Source organism: Carlito syrichta, unplaced genomic scaffold (assembly GCF_000164805.1).
Source record: "Carlito syrichta isolate Samal-C Ts95f unplaced genomic scaffold, Tarsius_syrichta-2.0.1 Scaffold80553, whole genome shotgun sequence".
Lineage (NCBI taxonomy): Eukaryota > Metazoa > Chordata > Mammalia > Primates > Tarsiidae > Carlito > Carlito syrichta.
In genome coordinates this window covers 200,512-216,229 of record NW_007024649.1, presented here as the reverse complement: position 1 = coordinate 216,229, position 15,718 = coordinate 200,512, and the positions used below count along the sequence as shown (strand labels likewise).

Genomic DNA, 15,718 nt, shown 5'->3' with positions numbered 1-15,718 from the left:
ATGTGCAGTGTGCATAGGAATTTGTTCATAGTTTTTTTTTTAAACTATAGTCCGCCCCTCCAACGGTCTGAGGGACAGTGAACTAGCCCCCCGTTTTAAAAGTTTGAAGACCCCTGTCCTAACCCTCATAAATTTGCATTTCCAGAGTAGATGATCTAGTGAGCTCCACACTCTAAATACTCCACCCCGATATCCCACAGTCATCTCAAGCTCCACATGTTCAAATCTGAGCTCATTTTCCCCGAAATTTGATCCTCCCCTTGAAGTCCTTCCCTTGGACTGTGTCATTATGCAAGCCAGAAATGTGGCCTCATTGCCTTTCACCTCTAACTCCCCTCTTCTAATCCATTCCCAAGTGGTGGTGGTGGTAATATACCCCCACCCCCTTCCTCCACCTTTCCTGCCACCATCTTAGTTCAGGTCTACACTGATGTCCCTCACCTCTCTGCCATTATCTCCATAGACTGTCACCCCATCCAGAAACCTGTTTGCTGACTTCACCCTCATCAACTCCTGCATCCAGTTGGCCTCCAAGCCCTGCAAATTCTATCTCCTTGATAACTCTTGAAACCATACCTCAAATTCATGTTCATTGCCAGGGCCATGGTTCTTAGCATCGCCATTACATCATGTAACCGCTTCCAGCAGGCTTTGCAGATCTAGCTTCAGCCCTCCCCAATCTGTCCTTCCATCTGTCCTTGGATGCTGCCTCTCTAAAGTGTACACCTGACCTCATCACATCTCCTCTTCAGAGCTTTCATCTGGACTGCCCACTGGCTTTTTGGATAAAGGTCATTACTCAGCACAGCACTCAAGGACCTAACTGGTCTCACCAGACCACCTTTCAAGATCATATTTTCCCATTTTTTCTTTGTTACTGTCTCTTCCAGCCACCCATCCCATAGGACCTGGTAGTCTCTTTGCTCCTCTAGTTCAATTGCCACCGCCCCTAATAAGTTAGTACCATCACAGTTTTCTCTCAGGCTGAAAAACCAGTTGTCTAGTGGAAAATGGAACTGAAAGTGTGGGAGAGACCAGATCCTTGTTTTGGCTGTGTTCTGTCAAGTCCGGACACACAATCATTGCTTGGGCTCATCCACACTCCACTCTTAGAATTCTCCCTGGAGATGGGTTTGGATACTAGCACTCTCAGCTCAGATTCCATTTCCCCTTAAATGTCTTTCCTGTTGCAATGTCATATTGATGCCAAAAAAAAAAAAAAAAACAGTCTCATAAACACTCTCTAGTTCCTCTAAGTTAGAATTCTCCTTGTGACTAGTGCAAGGTCACTGACCTGAAAGCTGGCCCTGCTGGAGGCTGCAGCTAACACGCTAATGTTGGTCCAAGGAGCCAAGCCTTGATTTGGTTTAACTACAGATGGTGAAAGTTAGCGAAGCACCAGGAGAGTCTGACACTTTCCTCCAAGGAGACAATGGGCATCGTCTCTGTGAATTTATGATGTGAAAGGCACAACCATCCCCACAATGAAGTCATCATTTAATAGAGTAAACTTAAGCATGCATACTTAAAGGATACATGCCCAGGATGACAGCTTCAAGGCATTTGATAGGCAAGGACTCTCGGGTCATTTCTTTTGCTGTTTCCATTAACCTGTAGGATAGAGCACAGCAGAGGATCTCAGAACTTGTGTAATCACAGTTGGTCAGCGTGTCTGCCAGTCCACCAGCATGCCCGTCCCCACACTAGGGACCATGTTGAAACATAAGGGGAAATGGGGGGAACTTGCCTTGCAGCAGGGCAGCAAAACACATCTGGACTTGGCAGAATAAAATCCTAAATTCTCCACACCCCTCTCTAAGAGTTAATTCCTGGAGTTTAGTGCCAGTATTCCAACACACCCTCCCCATGCCCAGGACAGGGCCATTATAATATAACAGGTAAAGGAGGCCTCATGAAGCAAAGTGCACAAGCCTCCCCCATCCTAAGAGTTAAACATCACCACTGAACTTAGCTGTCAGAGTGGCCCAGTCCTCAGCACCACCTCCAACCTGGCCCTGGGGCACCCCCACCTGCAACCCATTCATACTAGAATATTTGAGCACTGAAATCCAGAGAAAGAAGTTGGGAAAGGGAGTTGATGGCTCAAGGGTGGGAAAGAGGGCATCTGGCCCACAGATCATGCACCACTTACCCACTCAGCGGTCTCATTTTCCTAATTTCAAAGAACTGGGTCCCTGTATGATTATATCTGTGTAAAGTACGTAAAGGGAAAGTGACAGAAAACTCCAAAAGTCCCAGTCATCTGACAGAAGCTATGCATTCTGATTTCTCAATGAGGATGTGGGGGCTTTGTGGAAGTGGCCAAACAGCTTCTAATTCTTCACTATCTTTCCTTGGAAATCTAATTTCTAACTTAGGCTTCAAAGCACCTGGAATCTTTACAATAGCTCTTTTTATCCTACTCTGTATTCTAATTAGTTGAATACATGTTTTAATTCACCTACTACACTACAAGCTCTTTGAGAGTGGGACCATTCTTTTAGCATCTTTAGATCCCCCATAAAACCTGGCAAAAGCCCAACATGTGCAAGTTAGCAAATATTATTAAATGAATGAGGAGTAAGTGGATGAATAGGTGAATATATAAATGGATAAATGCATGGACAGATGGATGGAAAGATGGAGGAATAGATGGATGAATGGAAAGGTGGGTGGATGAGTGGATGGATGGAATGAAAGGGTGGAAGGATGGATGGATGGATGGATGGAATGAAGGGTAGATGGATGAGTGGATAGATGGATGGATGGATGGATGGATGGATGGAATGAAGGGTAGATGGATGAGTGGATGGATGGATGGATGGATGGACGGACGGATGGACGGACGGATGGAATGAAAGGGCAGATAGAGATGGAAGGATGGATGAATGGCAGTAGGGTTTTTCAATAGCACACAGACTCTAGCACAACTTACTGTGGAAACATCACTTTCTTTTCATGATGACATTTGACATCAATCACTAAATCTGAGAAGATGGCACTATTATCCACTATTTGGTACTTACCTGACTTCCCAGAAGGTATCAGGGGCTGGCAAGCTTACAACCAAGTCATTTTAAAGAAGACCAAAGATTCCCTGATGTGGTGTTCTCTGAGACTGGACTTTGATTTCCCTGAGCCTAATGAGAAGTTTGTAAGTTTTGCACTTCTGCCTCAAACAAAAGCGCATGTTGGGGAGTGCAAATGAAGCATGAACCTGTACACTGAGAGCTACTGCAGGCCAGATGGGGTGTGAGATGCAATGTGTGCCCTACATTGACAGAGGTGCCTACAGGCACTCGGTACTGTCCTGAGAAGAGCTGACAAGGGCACACATAACAACTTGGAGAGCTCCTTATAAGCAGATTCTGGACATTATCACTGGAGACTCTGATTTCAGGCCAAGCTTCCTAACCATTTGGAAGTCATTCAGAGTCACCTCACCTCAAATTACTGACTTGGAGCCTCCAGGGGAAGGCCAAGGGGGTGATTTTAACAAGTTTGCCAGTTTGAGAGTTGTTGACCTAGACCATAAGAATAACAATACCAGCTTGTCTAGCTTTGAAAAAATATGACATCCAAAACCCTGGAGGTAGAAGACAAAAATGAAGGGCTAAATATTCTTATTGTAAGGTGGTTTTTTTTCTTTTACTTTACCAAAGATTTTATTCAAGCAGTGAGATTCTTGGTACACAAAGTAAAATTCAGTTGGCAAGGAATCAGTTCTATACTCAACCTCCCCGTTTATATGTCTAATTCAAACATCTAGTGCATAAAGTGAGACAACCCTATAATAAAATAATTTAAAATTACCTGACCATCCTCTTACAGTTCCTTACAGTTAATAATTGAGCCCTGAAAGTGGGCTAGGGAGAAAAGTCTCCTCTAAACATTCCCTCAGGGTAAGATACTCACTGAGCCTGAGTTGGCTCTCAGAAGGCTTCTCCCCAATCTAGCAGAGCTCATGTGGCATCTCTCTTCCAGAGCCCCAAGCCAAACCAGCATTCCTTTGGTCGCTGCTCTGAGGCTGTCTGAGGGGAAAGCAGGATTTGTCCTTTTGTATCCCTCTTGCCATATCAGACTGACCCCAAGCAGTCCCCATGCCCTGGCACTTGTCACTGTGTCCAGGACAAAGCAGAAGGGGCTCCCAAGTTACTAAATAAAAGTTGGGTCAGAAGGTGGAAGAAAAAGTACTCTTCATGTGATGGTTCCACTAGCCAGGTGTCCAGGAGCATGATCCCAGCAACCTTCTGGTGATTTCTCAGTAAGTGACGAAGTAGGTAATTGACCTTTGATCTTTGTGCTCAGAATGGTTCAGAGAAAAGAAAAAAAAAATCAGATCCTTCAGTCGACAATGAAAACTTGGCTGAGAATGCAATGTAGGGTTTACAGCAACATGAGTCATGCAAAGCACATGCAAATCTGCCCCATGATGCATTCCCAGCCAGCCATTCTCTTAAATCCCAGCCAGATGAATCCTTGTGAAGACTATGTCCTAGATAGAAGTGGGGAGCCATTCTCATTTGTCACCTTCTGGAATATTCTGTGAGGAGCCAGTCACCTCCAAAGAGCGTAAGCTCTTAGGGTCCAGGTTTACTCAGGCAGGAGTTGATGCCACTGGATCATATGTCCTCTTACACATCATGAGTCCTGGTTTTGGGATCAACACCAACACCAAATAGCCTTCCAAAGGCTATGGCTCTTGCTTCACTCTTAGAGGCCGGCACCACCTCATCCTTTTAATATTGTTTAATATTGTTTAGAAGATGCCATGCAGGGAGGTTGATGATCCATGAAGTGAAAACTGAGAGGCTAATCAAGTAATCTTCCTACCCAAAGGAGCAGAAATCTGTGCTATTCCCATCTGGTAATAACCAGCCCTATGGGGGAAGTGCTGGTGTTTGGTCTTTTGAGGGAAGACACAAAAACCCACTAGAAGGATTCTTGCCTATAACACGGAGAGGAGAGGTTCTTCTGAGGCATGTGGGACAACTGTGCAGTGCCCCTTGAAATCCTTTGTGCCTCAGGGCTGGATATGAATAGACAGGCAGAAAGCAAGCCCGTGAGCCTGAGACCTTTAGGACAGGCTGTTTTATATCTTCATGGAGGAAGGACAGAGGTCAGCAGAAGCTTGACCTCCTGGATAACGTGCTGGGGGGTCAGTTCCCCATCTGACTCCCATCCGTATTAAAAAAAAGAAGTGGCAGGTAGACTGTGGGCTTCTACCCCTTTGTTCCTACAATGTTGCTCATGGGGAACCTTCAGCAAACAACCTGACTGCAAACAACCTGAGGACATGGGAGGAGAAAGGGACCTGAATCCTGGCTGCTGGTCTGAACCCAGCCTGGACCCACAGGATTTCTTAGCTCTTCTTCAAAGTCAGGTGGGGGAAGAGGAGCCCTTCCAAGAGCCCCACCTGTTCATGCAGAACTGAGCAAGGTCACCAGCCTGGGTCACCTGGGGAGTGAAAGGCAGCACCAAGTAGGCCTCTTGCAGATCATGGGTGGTCATGGATGAGGACAAATAAGAAAGGAAAGAAAAAGAATTGTCTAGGAGGGAAAGAGGGTGAAAGGAAGACAGTAGAGGAAAACAGGACGAGGTGAACAAAGATGATCGAGAGGAAAGGAGTGGAGAAAGAGGAGGAGGAAAAGAGAGGGGAGTCCAGGGAGGAAAGAAGAAAGGACAGGGGTGAGAAAAAGGGAAGCCAGAGGGGCTCAAGGTACCTCACTGACCCCTTGCTGTCCCTGCCCATTTGCTCTTTGAAGGGAGGAGAGGAGGGTCATTGAAATTATATCCTACAATAGCACTCTTTTTAGACGCTCACCTAGGAGCTTCCCTCCACGCCTGGCCTCACCAACCTTAGAGAGCTTCTGGTGACCAACTGGGGACAGACATGCCACCAGGCTTGCAGTCACCATGCCTGTCCCCTGGCTGGGTCTGCTCAGACCTTGGTTGGAAGGATACTGTAGCGTCTTCATGTAATTCTGGATTGCCTGGAGCCAGTCTGGAATCGTCATCGACAGTCTGTAGTTTGGGACCTGGGGTATTGAAGGCTGCAGAGAAACAGAGAGGTGGATCTCTTTTTATCAAGGAGACACTCGGGGGTCCATCTCCTGGGGGAGACACAGGGCCAAAGCCACTGGAGAGAGGATCTCCTGAGAGCAAATGGTCACTCTGGCACGGCTGCCTGTTGGAGAGGTGCCTCATCCAGGGCGTCCTCCCCCAGTCAGTTCCTCATTGAAGTTCTCCCTCTCTGAGTTCCCTCTACACACACTCCGCTCTGAGTCATGGTGGTTCTCTACAGTCCTCCAGGTATGGTGGTGTAAATATGGCCTACCTCCCCACGGGAGCCTAAGTACCTCCTTGAAGCCAAGGACCATGTCCTATAGTGACCCCCACTGAATCTGGCCCACGATAGAGAGGTAGTCCATTGATTATTGCATAAAATATTTTGCTGCACAGCTGATGGTGACCCACTATATGTGCTCCACTCCAGGTAACCATTTACATAGAACATAAAGTAAAGGGCACCCTAGAGAACTACAGCATGGCACTACGGTTGCCATATCTCAATACCACCCCCCCTGCAACGCCCATTATGTCCCTTCCCCTGAATTCTGCAGGTGGCTTAGAAAGATCCTTCCTCTTGCCTTGCCTCTCATGGCAGTCCCATCGATGCCTTCATATCCTAGACTGCCTCTTGGTCAACGCTTACCGAGTATCTACAGTTGAGAAGATGAAGTTCTAACCCCTGCTGGGAAGAGAAAGGACCAAAGGCCAGCAAGGACGGGAAAGGGGTGGGATAAGTGCTTCTTCTCAGGAATTTAGAGCTAAGACACCCACTCCACTCTGAGCGCCCTGCCAAGGAAGCCAAAAATTAGAATAAACAGGGATGCCTGATCAAATCACTCCTGGGAAGCAAGGAATGCCAGCCAGGCACAATTTGGGGGTTTTTTTTTGTTTGTTTGCTTGATTAGTTTTGTTTTGTTTTTTGCTTTATTTCTCCCATGTTTCTCAGTCACCTGAGCTCTGTCTCTCTGGGGGTGGGGCCATTGGTAACAGAGACACTCAGCCCATATGGACCTGGGGCTCCGGCAGTGCTGCTGCTGGGAAGAGAGAGGAGGCTCCTCCAGGCTCAATCCGCTTAGGAATAGCAGAAAGGGCCCAAGGACGGATTAGTCCCATCCTCGGAGAAAACAGGGCAGGGGCAGCCCTGGGGATTTAGTGCTCATCTAATAGAAGGTGAGACTGCTAATGAGCGGAAGTGAGGACAGCCCTGGGCAGCCTGGCCCAGCCAGACACTGCCTAAGGCTAGTCCTGGCTCTCGTCCTGGCTCTCCAGGTGCAAGCCCCACAGTGAAGCTGAGGGCACGTGGCCCGGGCTTTGACACCGGGCTCTCTCCACACTTCTATCCCTCTGGCTGCATTACTGCAAACACTTCTTGACATTCCTTCCCTCTCAGTGCCTTGATTCTCTCTTGGCTTTGAAATGTCCTACTTCACAGTAACTGCCTCCTCAGCTGAAAGGAAACTGGTCACACTTTCTAGATCACAGTTGAGGCGTTGTGTGTGTGGGAATATGCATGTGAATGTGTATGTGTGCACACGCAGGCACAACTGTTCTGCGAGCTAAATTTTGTTAACATCCTATCAGCCCAAATAAATCACATTCCTGACGGGAAGCAAAATGTTCCACTTTGTTCCCATGACTCTTCACACACACATATACACACATAGAACAAGTCATAATGTGAAGTGTATCATTGTGTTCCTGCTCTAGTACACACTGGGAGGGTCAGGCTTATCCTTGTTTTATGCAGTAACCTCCACTGATCTACCCATACCTAGAATTCTGTGTAAAAATGCACCAGAGATTTCACAAAGTGAGGAGAGAAGGGGAGATATGAATAAATATGTCTTCAGCAACCAGTATGTCTTAAGTTCCAAGTTATAGGCCAGAGATGAAAGGAAGAGAAAGCACAGGAGCAGAGGACGCAAGGAGGGAACTTGCAGTGTAGTAAGATACAAGCATTTCTACACAGAAAAGCTCTGTTTTACCTCTTTACTAGAAAAGCTCGTAAGCATGGGAAAATGCCCCAAAGAATCCCTAGCCACCTAAAAGACCCTCAGAGGGATGTCGCTTGTCCAAGTCTTGCTGTAGCCAGTGACTTGGTTCATAGCCTTTTGTGGGGGATGACCACCAAGTTATTTCAAGTACCCCCAGCCCAACAGAGCCCATAAGAGCTAGATGGTGGCTGTAGGAGTCAGGCGGCAGCTGGTTCTCAGAATAGCAGCTTAATGGTGCCCAAGGGCTTTTAAAAACAGCTGCATGGTTACCTCAGCCTAACTGTGAGCAGAGCACCGGAGCTGTGGCCACATTCCCAAGTCCCAGCTGGGGGGCAGGGCTGTGGTGGAGAGGACCAAGATTGCTGAGGGATGATGACATAGGCTACAACTCACCCTGATGTCTGGGAGAGCTGGCTGGGGCTCACATGGGGTCAGCTTCCAACCTGCACTGTAGGTTGCCAATGTCCCCACCAGGCTTGGACTCTAATGCAGTGAGTGGGCTTTTTGGGGTGTAATTACAAGACACACACAACCAGGTTCAAATCCCCTGCTCTGCCACCTACTAGCTGTGGACGTTGGTCAAGCTGCAAGACCTCTCTAAGTCTCTGCTTTCTTCTGGATAAAATAGGAATAGTATCACTCACTTCAAACCGTCCAGATTAGTGTAAGGATTACATGACGTATGTAAAAGTATGCAGTGTGGGGCTTGGCACTTGGTGTTCATTAAGCGGAAGCTGTTTTAGTATTCATCACCAGGGGGTCTACACTGGGGAAACTTGACTGGAAAACAGAATCAGGAGCAGCAGAGTCCCTGGGTACTCAACTTGGGAGCTTCACATCATGAAGATGCCTCTTACCCTAATGAAAGAGGATGAAAATATCTATTCCTCCTGAGGACACGTGGTGACAATGACTTAAAATCCTTAATTTGTGAAGAGTCTTTTCAAAGTGATAGGAAAACTCTTCAGGCCCCAATGAAAATAAAAATGGCCCCAAAAGGTAGAAGCAACCCAAGCGTCCATCGAGGGATGAGTGTATCAACAAAGTGTGGTATATAATGGACTATGCAATGATATACAATGGAATACTACTCAGCTTTTAAAAAAAATGTTTTTTGAGTCAGGGTCTCACTTTGTTGCCTAGGCTGCAGTGCAGTGGCACCATCTTGGCTCACCACAGCCTTGACCTCCTGGGCTCAGATAATCCTTCAGTATCAGCTTCCTCAGAATCTGGGACTACAGGTGTGTGCCACAACATTCAGCTAATTTTTTGGAGAGACAAGGTCTCACTATGTTGCCCAGGCTGGTCTCAAACCCCTGGACTCAAGCGATCCTCCCACCTTGGCTTCCCAAGTTATTATAGGCATGAGCCACTACACCTGGTGGAAAGACATTTTCACACATGCCATAACATGGATGAGTTTTTAAGACATTATGCTTAAGTGAAATAAGCCAGTCACAAAAAGAAAGATGTACAATTCATCTTATATCAGATATTGTATAACTCCTCTAATATGAGATTCATAGAGTAGTCGAAGTCATAGAGAGAGAAAGTAGAATGGTGGTTGCCAGGGACTGTGGAGAAAAAGAAACAGGGAGCATTATTTAATGGGTACAAGGTTTCAGTTGGAGAAGATGAAAAAGTTCTGGAGATGGATGGTGGTGAGGGCTGCAAAACAATGAGAATGCACCTAATGCCACAGCACTGTATATTTTTAAATGGCTAATTATATGTTATGTATATTTTATCACAATTAAAAAGGTCATAAAAAGATGATTCACAAAAGAATAAATGCAAATAATTAACTAAATATTTGGGGAAAAAATGTTCAAGCTCACTAATAATTTAAGAAATGCAAATTAATGCCACTTCAAAAATATCATTTTTCACCTCTCTAGCTAGCAAAAATATGCTGAAATGCTGATGTGAATGTTCTCACACAGCACTGATGGGAACATGAATTGGTGCAACCTTTTTTTTTTTTTTTTGAGTTGGAGTCTCACTCTGTCGCCCAGACTGGAGTGCGGTGCCGCTCCCGGCCAGCACAGCCTCGACCTGCTGGGCTCCGGCGATCCTTCCGCCTCAGCCTTCCAGGTAGCTGGAATTACAGGCATGCGCTGCCACGTATGGCTAATTTTTTGATTTATTGTAGAGATGAGGTCTCACCAAGTTGCCCTGATGGATCTTGAACCCGCGGGCTCAGGCAATTCACTCACCTCAGCCTCCCAAAGCATGGGATTACAGGCTGAGCCACCGAGCCGGCTGGCATAACCTTTTAAAAAGAAGCCAGGGGACACCCTTTTCTTGTTTCTGAATGGGATCCTGAGAGTCCCCCCAATGGTGTTTTCCTGCCAGATCTGATCAACTACTGTGCTACCTTAAACTCCAGCTTTGATTTTCTGTGGCCCTTCCCCTCAGGGTTCTCACCTCCTGCTACCTGCATCCAGTCCCCCAGCTCAGCCAAGCTGATGAAAGCAGAATCTTAAAGGAATAGATCAAAACCAACCTCTCCACACAGGCACTATGTCTCTGGCCTTGGGTGTGGGGCGGGGGGGGGGGGGGGGGGGGAAGGTGGGCGGGAGGAAGGAATGAAGTGGACAGAAAGATGACTGTTCAAGAGGAAGAGAAATGAAACAAACCACAGGCAAGACTCTTGTGGACAGCTCCAATTCCACTCCATTCTTGTCAAGCACAGTTGACCTGCCAGAGAATGCAAGGGAAATAATGTAGATGGTCGCAGCTGTATAAGTGGTACCCTCATGTGGGGAAGGGAGAAGCCAGGAAAAGGAACCAGGAGGCAGCAAAAAAGCAAAAGCCCCCAGCACTAGGAATCTTTAACAAGGACAAGGCGAAAACAAAGACTTTTGGCACCTCTCCTCTGAATATATAGTGCAGGTGCCGGGCAGAAGATTCCTCCCTGGCAACTGGGAGAAGTATGGAACAGCCGCCAGAAGAGCACCTGTGAGCCCAGGGTGGGCCCCAGGCTCCAGCATCAGGAGCAGCCAGGAATCTATTGATGGTGGTGGCCTGCTACAGAGTCCTTGGGCTGAGCAGGATGGGCCACACAGGGTGGACAGACAGAAGGTTCTGAATCCAGGACATGGGAAGCAGGGAGCTGCTGGTGAGAGCCAGCAGGGGGCAGAGGTGGTGCCTTGACTGCAGCCGGGTCTCCAGTCCCAAGCACTCACACTTCTTCACTCAGCAAAGCTCAGTCCGCTAAATGTGAACTATTTCCCAATTTGGAAACAACCTGAGAATGAGGCACAAAAGCGTGGTGTCTGCAAGAAACCGATTGCTGTTTCCTGCCGAATCCATCCCAGTTTCCTGCCACTTCCTGCTGGAATCCCTTCACACAGCCCACCCCGAGCCCAATTCCAGCAAGTGAAGGCACAGGAAGAACGGATTCCTAGTATGCCCAGCTGTTTTTTTCTTGCTTTGGTCTCTCTCTCTGACCCTTCCTTCCTCCACTATTATCCTCCACTGACTCCTGCTGTTCTCTTAAATACCCCCTGAAAAATCCTGGCTTTGACAGGGTCAAATGCTTACTTGGGGCCCAGTAACCACCAGGGGAGAGGAGACCTGCATAAATTGAGAAGGATCTCAGGCAGGTTAACCTTCCCAGATGGAGACACTTGGACTTTCAGGCAGAACTCCGCACAGCTGCTGAGAGAATGACTGTTTTGAGGTCAAGTATTGCTTAGCCCTCCTAGTAGGTCCTGCAAACCGTCCTCTATCCACTTCTTTTGCTTCTTAGTCCACAATTGCCAACAATGGTTAATTTCCCTGAAATTCTCCGAGCTTTCCACCACCATCCCATCACTTTTCTTCTGTACAAATTCCTCGGCAAGATATTGATATGGATGGAGGAGGAAAGAACTTGGCTCCAGAGGAGACAGTCTGCCAAGCTGAGCATAGGAATAGCCCTTGAATCGGAGAGGAGAGACCCCTGGAAATGAGAGCTGTTGGGGATCTTCCCGTCAGGGCTTGGGCAGGGGTCAGGGTTTGGGGAATGTCAGGGCCAGGGGGATGCCATGATGGGGCTAAGGATAGAGAAGCAACCATTAAGATGCAATGTAAGAGAGATAAATGTATATATTTATAAATAATGTATTTATTTATATTAGGATCACAAAGCTAATTGCCCACACTTGAGCTGGGGGAGTCCTGGCTTGGCAACAGTTCTCATGTGAGCTCCCAGTAACTATGAAAATACAGTATGATGTGGCTTGCTGGATGAGAAAAAGGAACACTTCTTTTGAAGAACACAGCATTCCTGTGGGTGCAGTGGCTTGCGCCTGTAATCCCAGTACTTTGGAAGGCTGAGGTTGGAGGATTGCTTGAGCTCAAGGGTTCAAGACCAGCCTAGGCAACATAGTGAAACCTTGTCTCTACAAAAAGTCAAAAAATTAGTCAGGTATGGTGGTACAGGCTTGTAGTCCCAGCTACTCGGGAAGCTAAGGTGGGAGGATCACCTGAGTTCAAGAGGTCAAGACTGTGGTGCACTGTGACCATGCCACTGGGCAACAGAGTGAGACCCTCAACTTGGGGAAATAAAAAGAACAAAACACTCAGCTCCAGGAATGGACGTATGAGGCACATGTTTCAGGAAGTAACAGTCTATGTTCTAAATAGGTAATATTTGTGCTCGTTTTAGGAACTGACTGATGACAAACTAGAAATTGTCCTAGAAAGAAAAGGAGAATGAGTTGGTCTGGAAGTTATGAGACATAAGAAAGGGTAAAGGAGCTATCTGCAGACAGAGAAGGCTAAACAAAGATGCAGAATGACAGAATGTCACAGTTCTGAGGATTCATAATCCAATGGTCTGCTAGCGTCATACAGATCCACATTTGAGACCTAGAGTCACAGGTCATAGCATCATGGGATTCTGGGGTTGGAAAAGACTGGTTCAGTGTGTCACCCCTATAATCCCAACACTTTGGGAGGCCAAGGCAGGAGGACTGCTTGAGGCCAGGAGTTCAAGACTAGCTTGGGCAACATAGTGAGTCCTTGTCTCTTAAAAAAATAAATAAATATGTTAGCCAGGTGTGGTGTTGCAGGAAGATTGCTTGAGCTCAGGATTCTGAGGCCTCAGTGAGTCATGACTGTGCCACTGCACTGTAGCCTGGGTGACAGAGCGAGACACTGTCTCAAAAATAAAATAGAGTTGGAAAGAACTTTACAAGAAATCTGGTCTACTTCCATTTTATAGATGAGAAAACTAAGGGCAGAGATTTTAAGCAAGTGACCTAGGCACAAAATTAGAGGTAGCACAACCAAGAATTCGGTCTCTTGGTTTTTACTCCAAGTCCCTTCCACCATAAGAGCACAGTCTTATAACACTGAAGGATGCTGTGAGTAGCAAGGGAAGTTGACAATGCTCTGCCCTGATTCAAAGGGTGACACAGAATCAGTAGTGAAATGTGATGGGGTTGGGGGAGGATTTCTGTGTGGTCTAAGAGCTTCCCAACAACAAAATCTAGCCAAACCAATAGTAAAATTCCATGATTCCCACATAGAGAATTTCACCTCCACCCCTCCCCATGCCCCCACACACACAAGGTTGGAGGAAGGATGAAGGCACGGTTAGAGGCAAGGTTGATGCTGAAGCTACTAAGTTCCTGGGACAGTAGGAACAGGTCTCTGTTCCCTGTGGCCACTTCTCTTCCAGGTTTAAGGGCTCCTGGCATCTCACTTAAGTAAGGAAAAATTCTGAAGTCAGAACTGCAAACCAGGAACAGTGTTGCTCTCATGTTCAAGGGAACTTAGCAAGGGTAATTACGGTTGACACTGAAGCAGGCAAGATTCTAGTTGGGCATGATGAAGATCTCTTTGACCAACAGACTAATAAAACACTGTTTAACTGATTGCAGCAGGAAGTTCAGAGGCTCTGTCACTTCCCCAGAGACATATACAGCTTTCTGGCCGGCAGGCTTGGATGCTCAGCTGTCACCAGGCTGGGGACTCAACCAGATGGCCTTCCAGGTCTCAGGTCTGGCATTCCTAGACCTGCCCAGGAATCTCCTCAGCCGGAGGAGAGTTCCCAGGGTCCAGGAGTAACCATTCGCCATGCTATAATTCCTGTCTCTGCAGCATTTCTCCCCAGTTTGCATTTTGATGTTTCATATAACACAGCTACTCCCTCCAGGGGACATCCCCCTCCCTCTGTTATGAAATCCTTGGCCACCGAACTTAAATGGCTCACTGGCTTGTTTCCAAGGTAAAAAGAGAGTTTCATTCCTGTCTTTCTCTAGCCAGTGAGACTAATTCATCATGTATACTGGAAAGTCCCTTTTAAGCCATGGTCAAAAGTCTTTTTTTTTTTTCTTTCTTGAAGCCCAGATAAGCTGGGAAGAGAGAGTTCACTGTTTTGCAAGTTTCAGGGGTGAAAGTCACTGTCATAAAAAACAAATGACAAAAAGTCTAGAAATGATTCACACTGAGAAGTCTGGTTGATTTCAAATTCATTCACAGCTTAATAAATCATCTGCGAGGGGGGTGGGTGGGAGGGAGGAGCAGAGGAGGAGCAAGGACTCCATCCAAAGAGAACAAGCCGGGTGGAATCCCTGGGGATCTATGCGTTCTTTGGCATCGGTAGTGCCTGGTGGCTTTAGCTTTTGCTGAAGGAGAACGTATGTACCCAGGGATGAGAAAATAATAGGGTTTGGCTGGAAATTCAAAGACACTTTGGCACAGCCCAACCATAGGGTCCCAGGACAGCAAGCCCCTACCTCACCCTTGCCCATTTCTAAGGCTTCCAGGGTGAACATCTCAATTAAGAAAAGGGCTGGCAGGGAGGAACGGGGCGGGGAAGGGAGTTTGTAGCAGGACCAGGAAAATGGAGATTGCCTCTGTTCGCTCTGTACAGGCTGACAGGGTCCCGTTACTGCCCACTGGTCCCCCCACCACCCCCAACCCCGCCCGCGAAGCCACAGACCTTTGCCAAGAAGGCGGCGTTCCTGATGGCGCCCACCATTTCTCCCCCCTTGGGGTGCACCTTGGCCACGTGCATCCACATGCGCTCCCAGGTGTGGCTGTCGATGGGGAAGCCGCTCTTGTTAACGTGAAACAGCACCCCGCCGTCTTTGTCCTCCTCCTCCGAGCCCCCGCTGGTGGCGAGGCTCACGGGCCGCGCGTGGCTGCTCCGGGACCGGGTGCCTTTGGCGCCTTTCGGGTGGGGGCAGCGATGAGTATCGGCGGCTGAGCCGGTCATGGTGGGGCCGGGGCTGGGGACGAGGCGCTGAGGGCGCGCGGCGGCGGGGGGCGTGTGCGCGCGGGCAGGCGCGGGGATCAGCGCCCCGCGAGCGTGGCCCTCTCCATGCCTCTCGCTGCGGCAGGACGCGCCGGGGGGGGGCGGCGGCCGGAGCTCGCGGAGGCGGTGGTGTCCCCTGCTTACGGGCCGTGCCTGAAATCAGCGGAGACAGCAGACCCCACGGCTAAGTGGACACCCAGGGGAAGCGAGCGAGGAGCCCCGAGCTGTCTCCACGTCGCCCCCCGCACGCTGACAGTCCCCTCCTCGGAACTGGATACGGACTTCCAGCCCTGATCCCCTGGAGAGGCAGCTCGAAACGTGCCACAAAGCTTCACAACAGCCCTAAACACCAGGGCGGGGGAGGGATACGAGGGGCGTGGGGGATGCGGAGGGGACAGTG

At 48.2% G+C, this 15,718-nt stretch overlaps 1 protein-coding gene across 2 annotated transcripts in view; it reads right to left on the bottom strand.

Moving 5' to 3' along the window:
- The window catches only part of VASH2 (vasohibin 2), a 36,795-nt gene extending 21,322 nt beyond the window's left edge, over positions 1-15,473 (bottom strand). Inside the window, exons 1-4 of one of the 2 annotated variants that reach the window (XM_008055138.2) lie at positions 15,004-15,279; positions 5,965-6,053; positions 2,153-2,209; positions 1,537-1,611 (exon numbers count right to left, since the gene is read on the bottom strand). In XM_008055138.2, the coding sequence (XP_008053329.1) occupies positions 1,537-1,611; positions 2,153-2,209; positions 5,965-6,053; positions 15,004-15,279 (497 nt within the window). Of the gene's footprint in view, positions 1-1,536; positions 1,612-2,152; positions 2,210-5,964; positions 6,054-15,003 lie in introns of both variants that reach the window. The other variant, XM_008055141.2, reaches the window with a different exon arrangement.
- Positions 15,474-15,718: the final 245 nt, after the last annotated feature.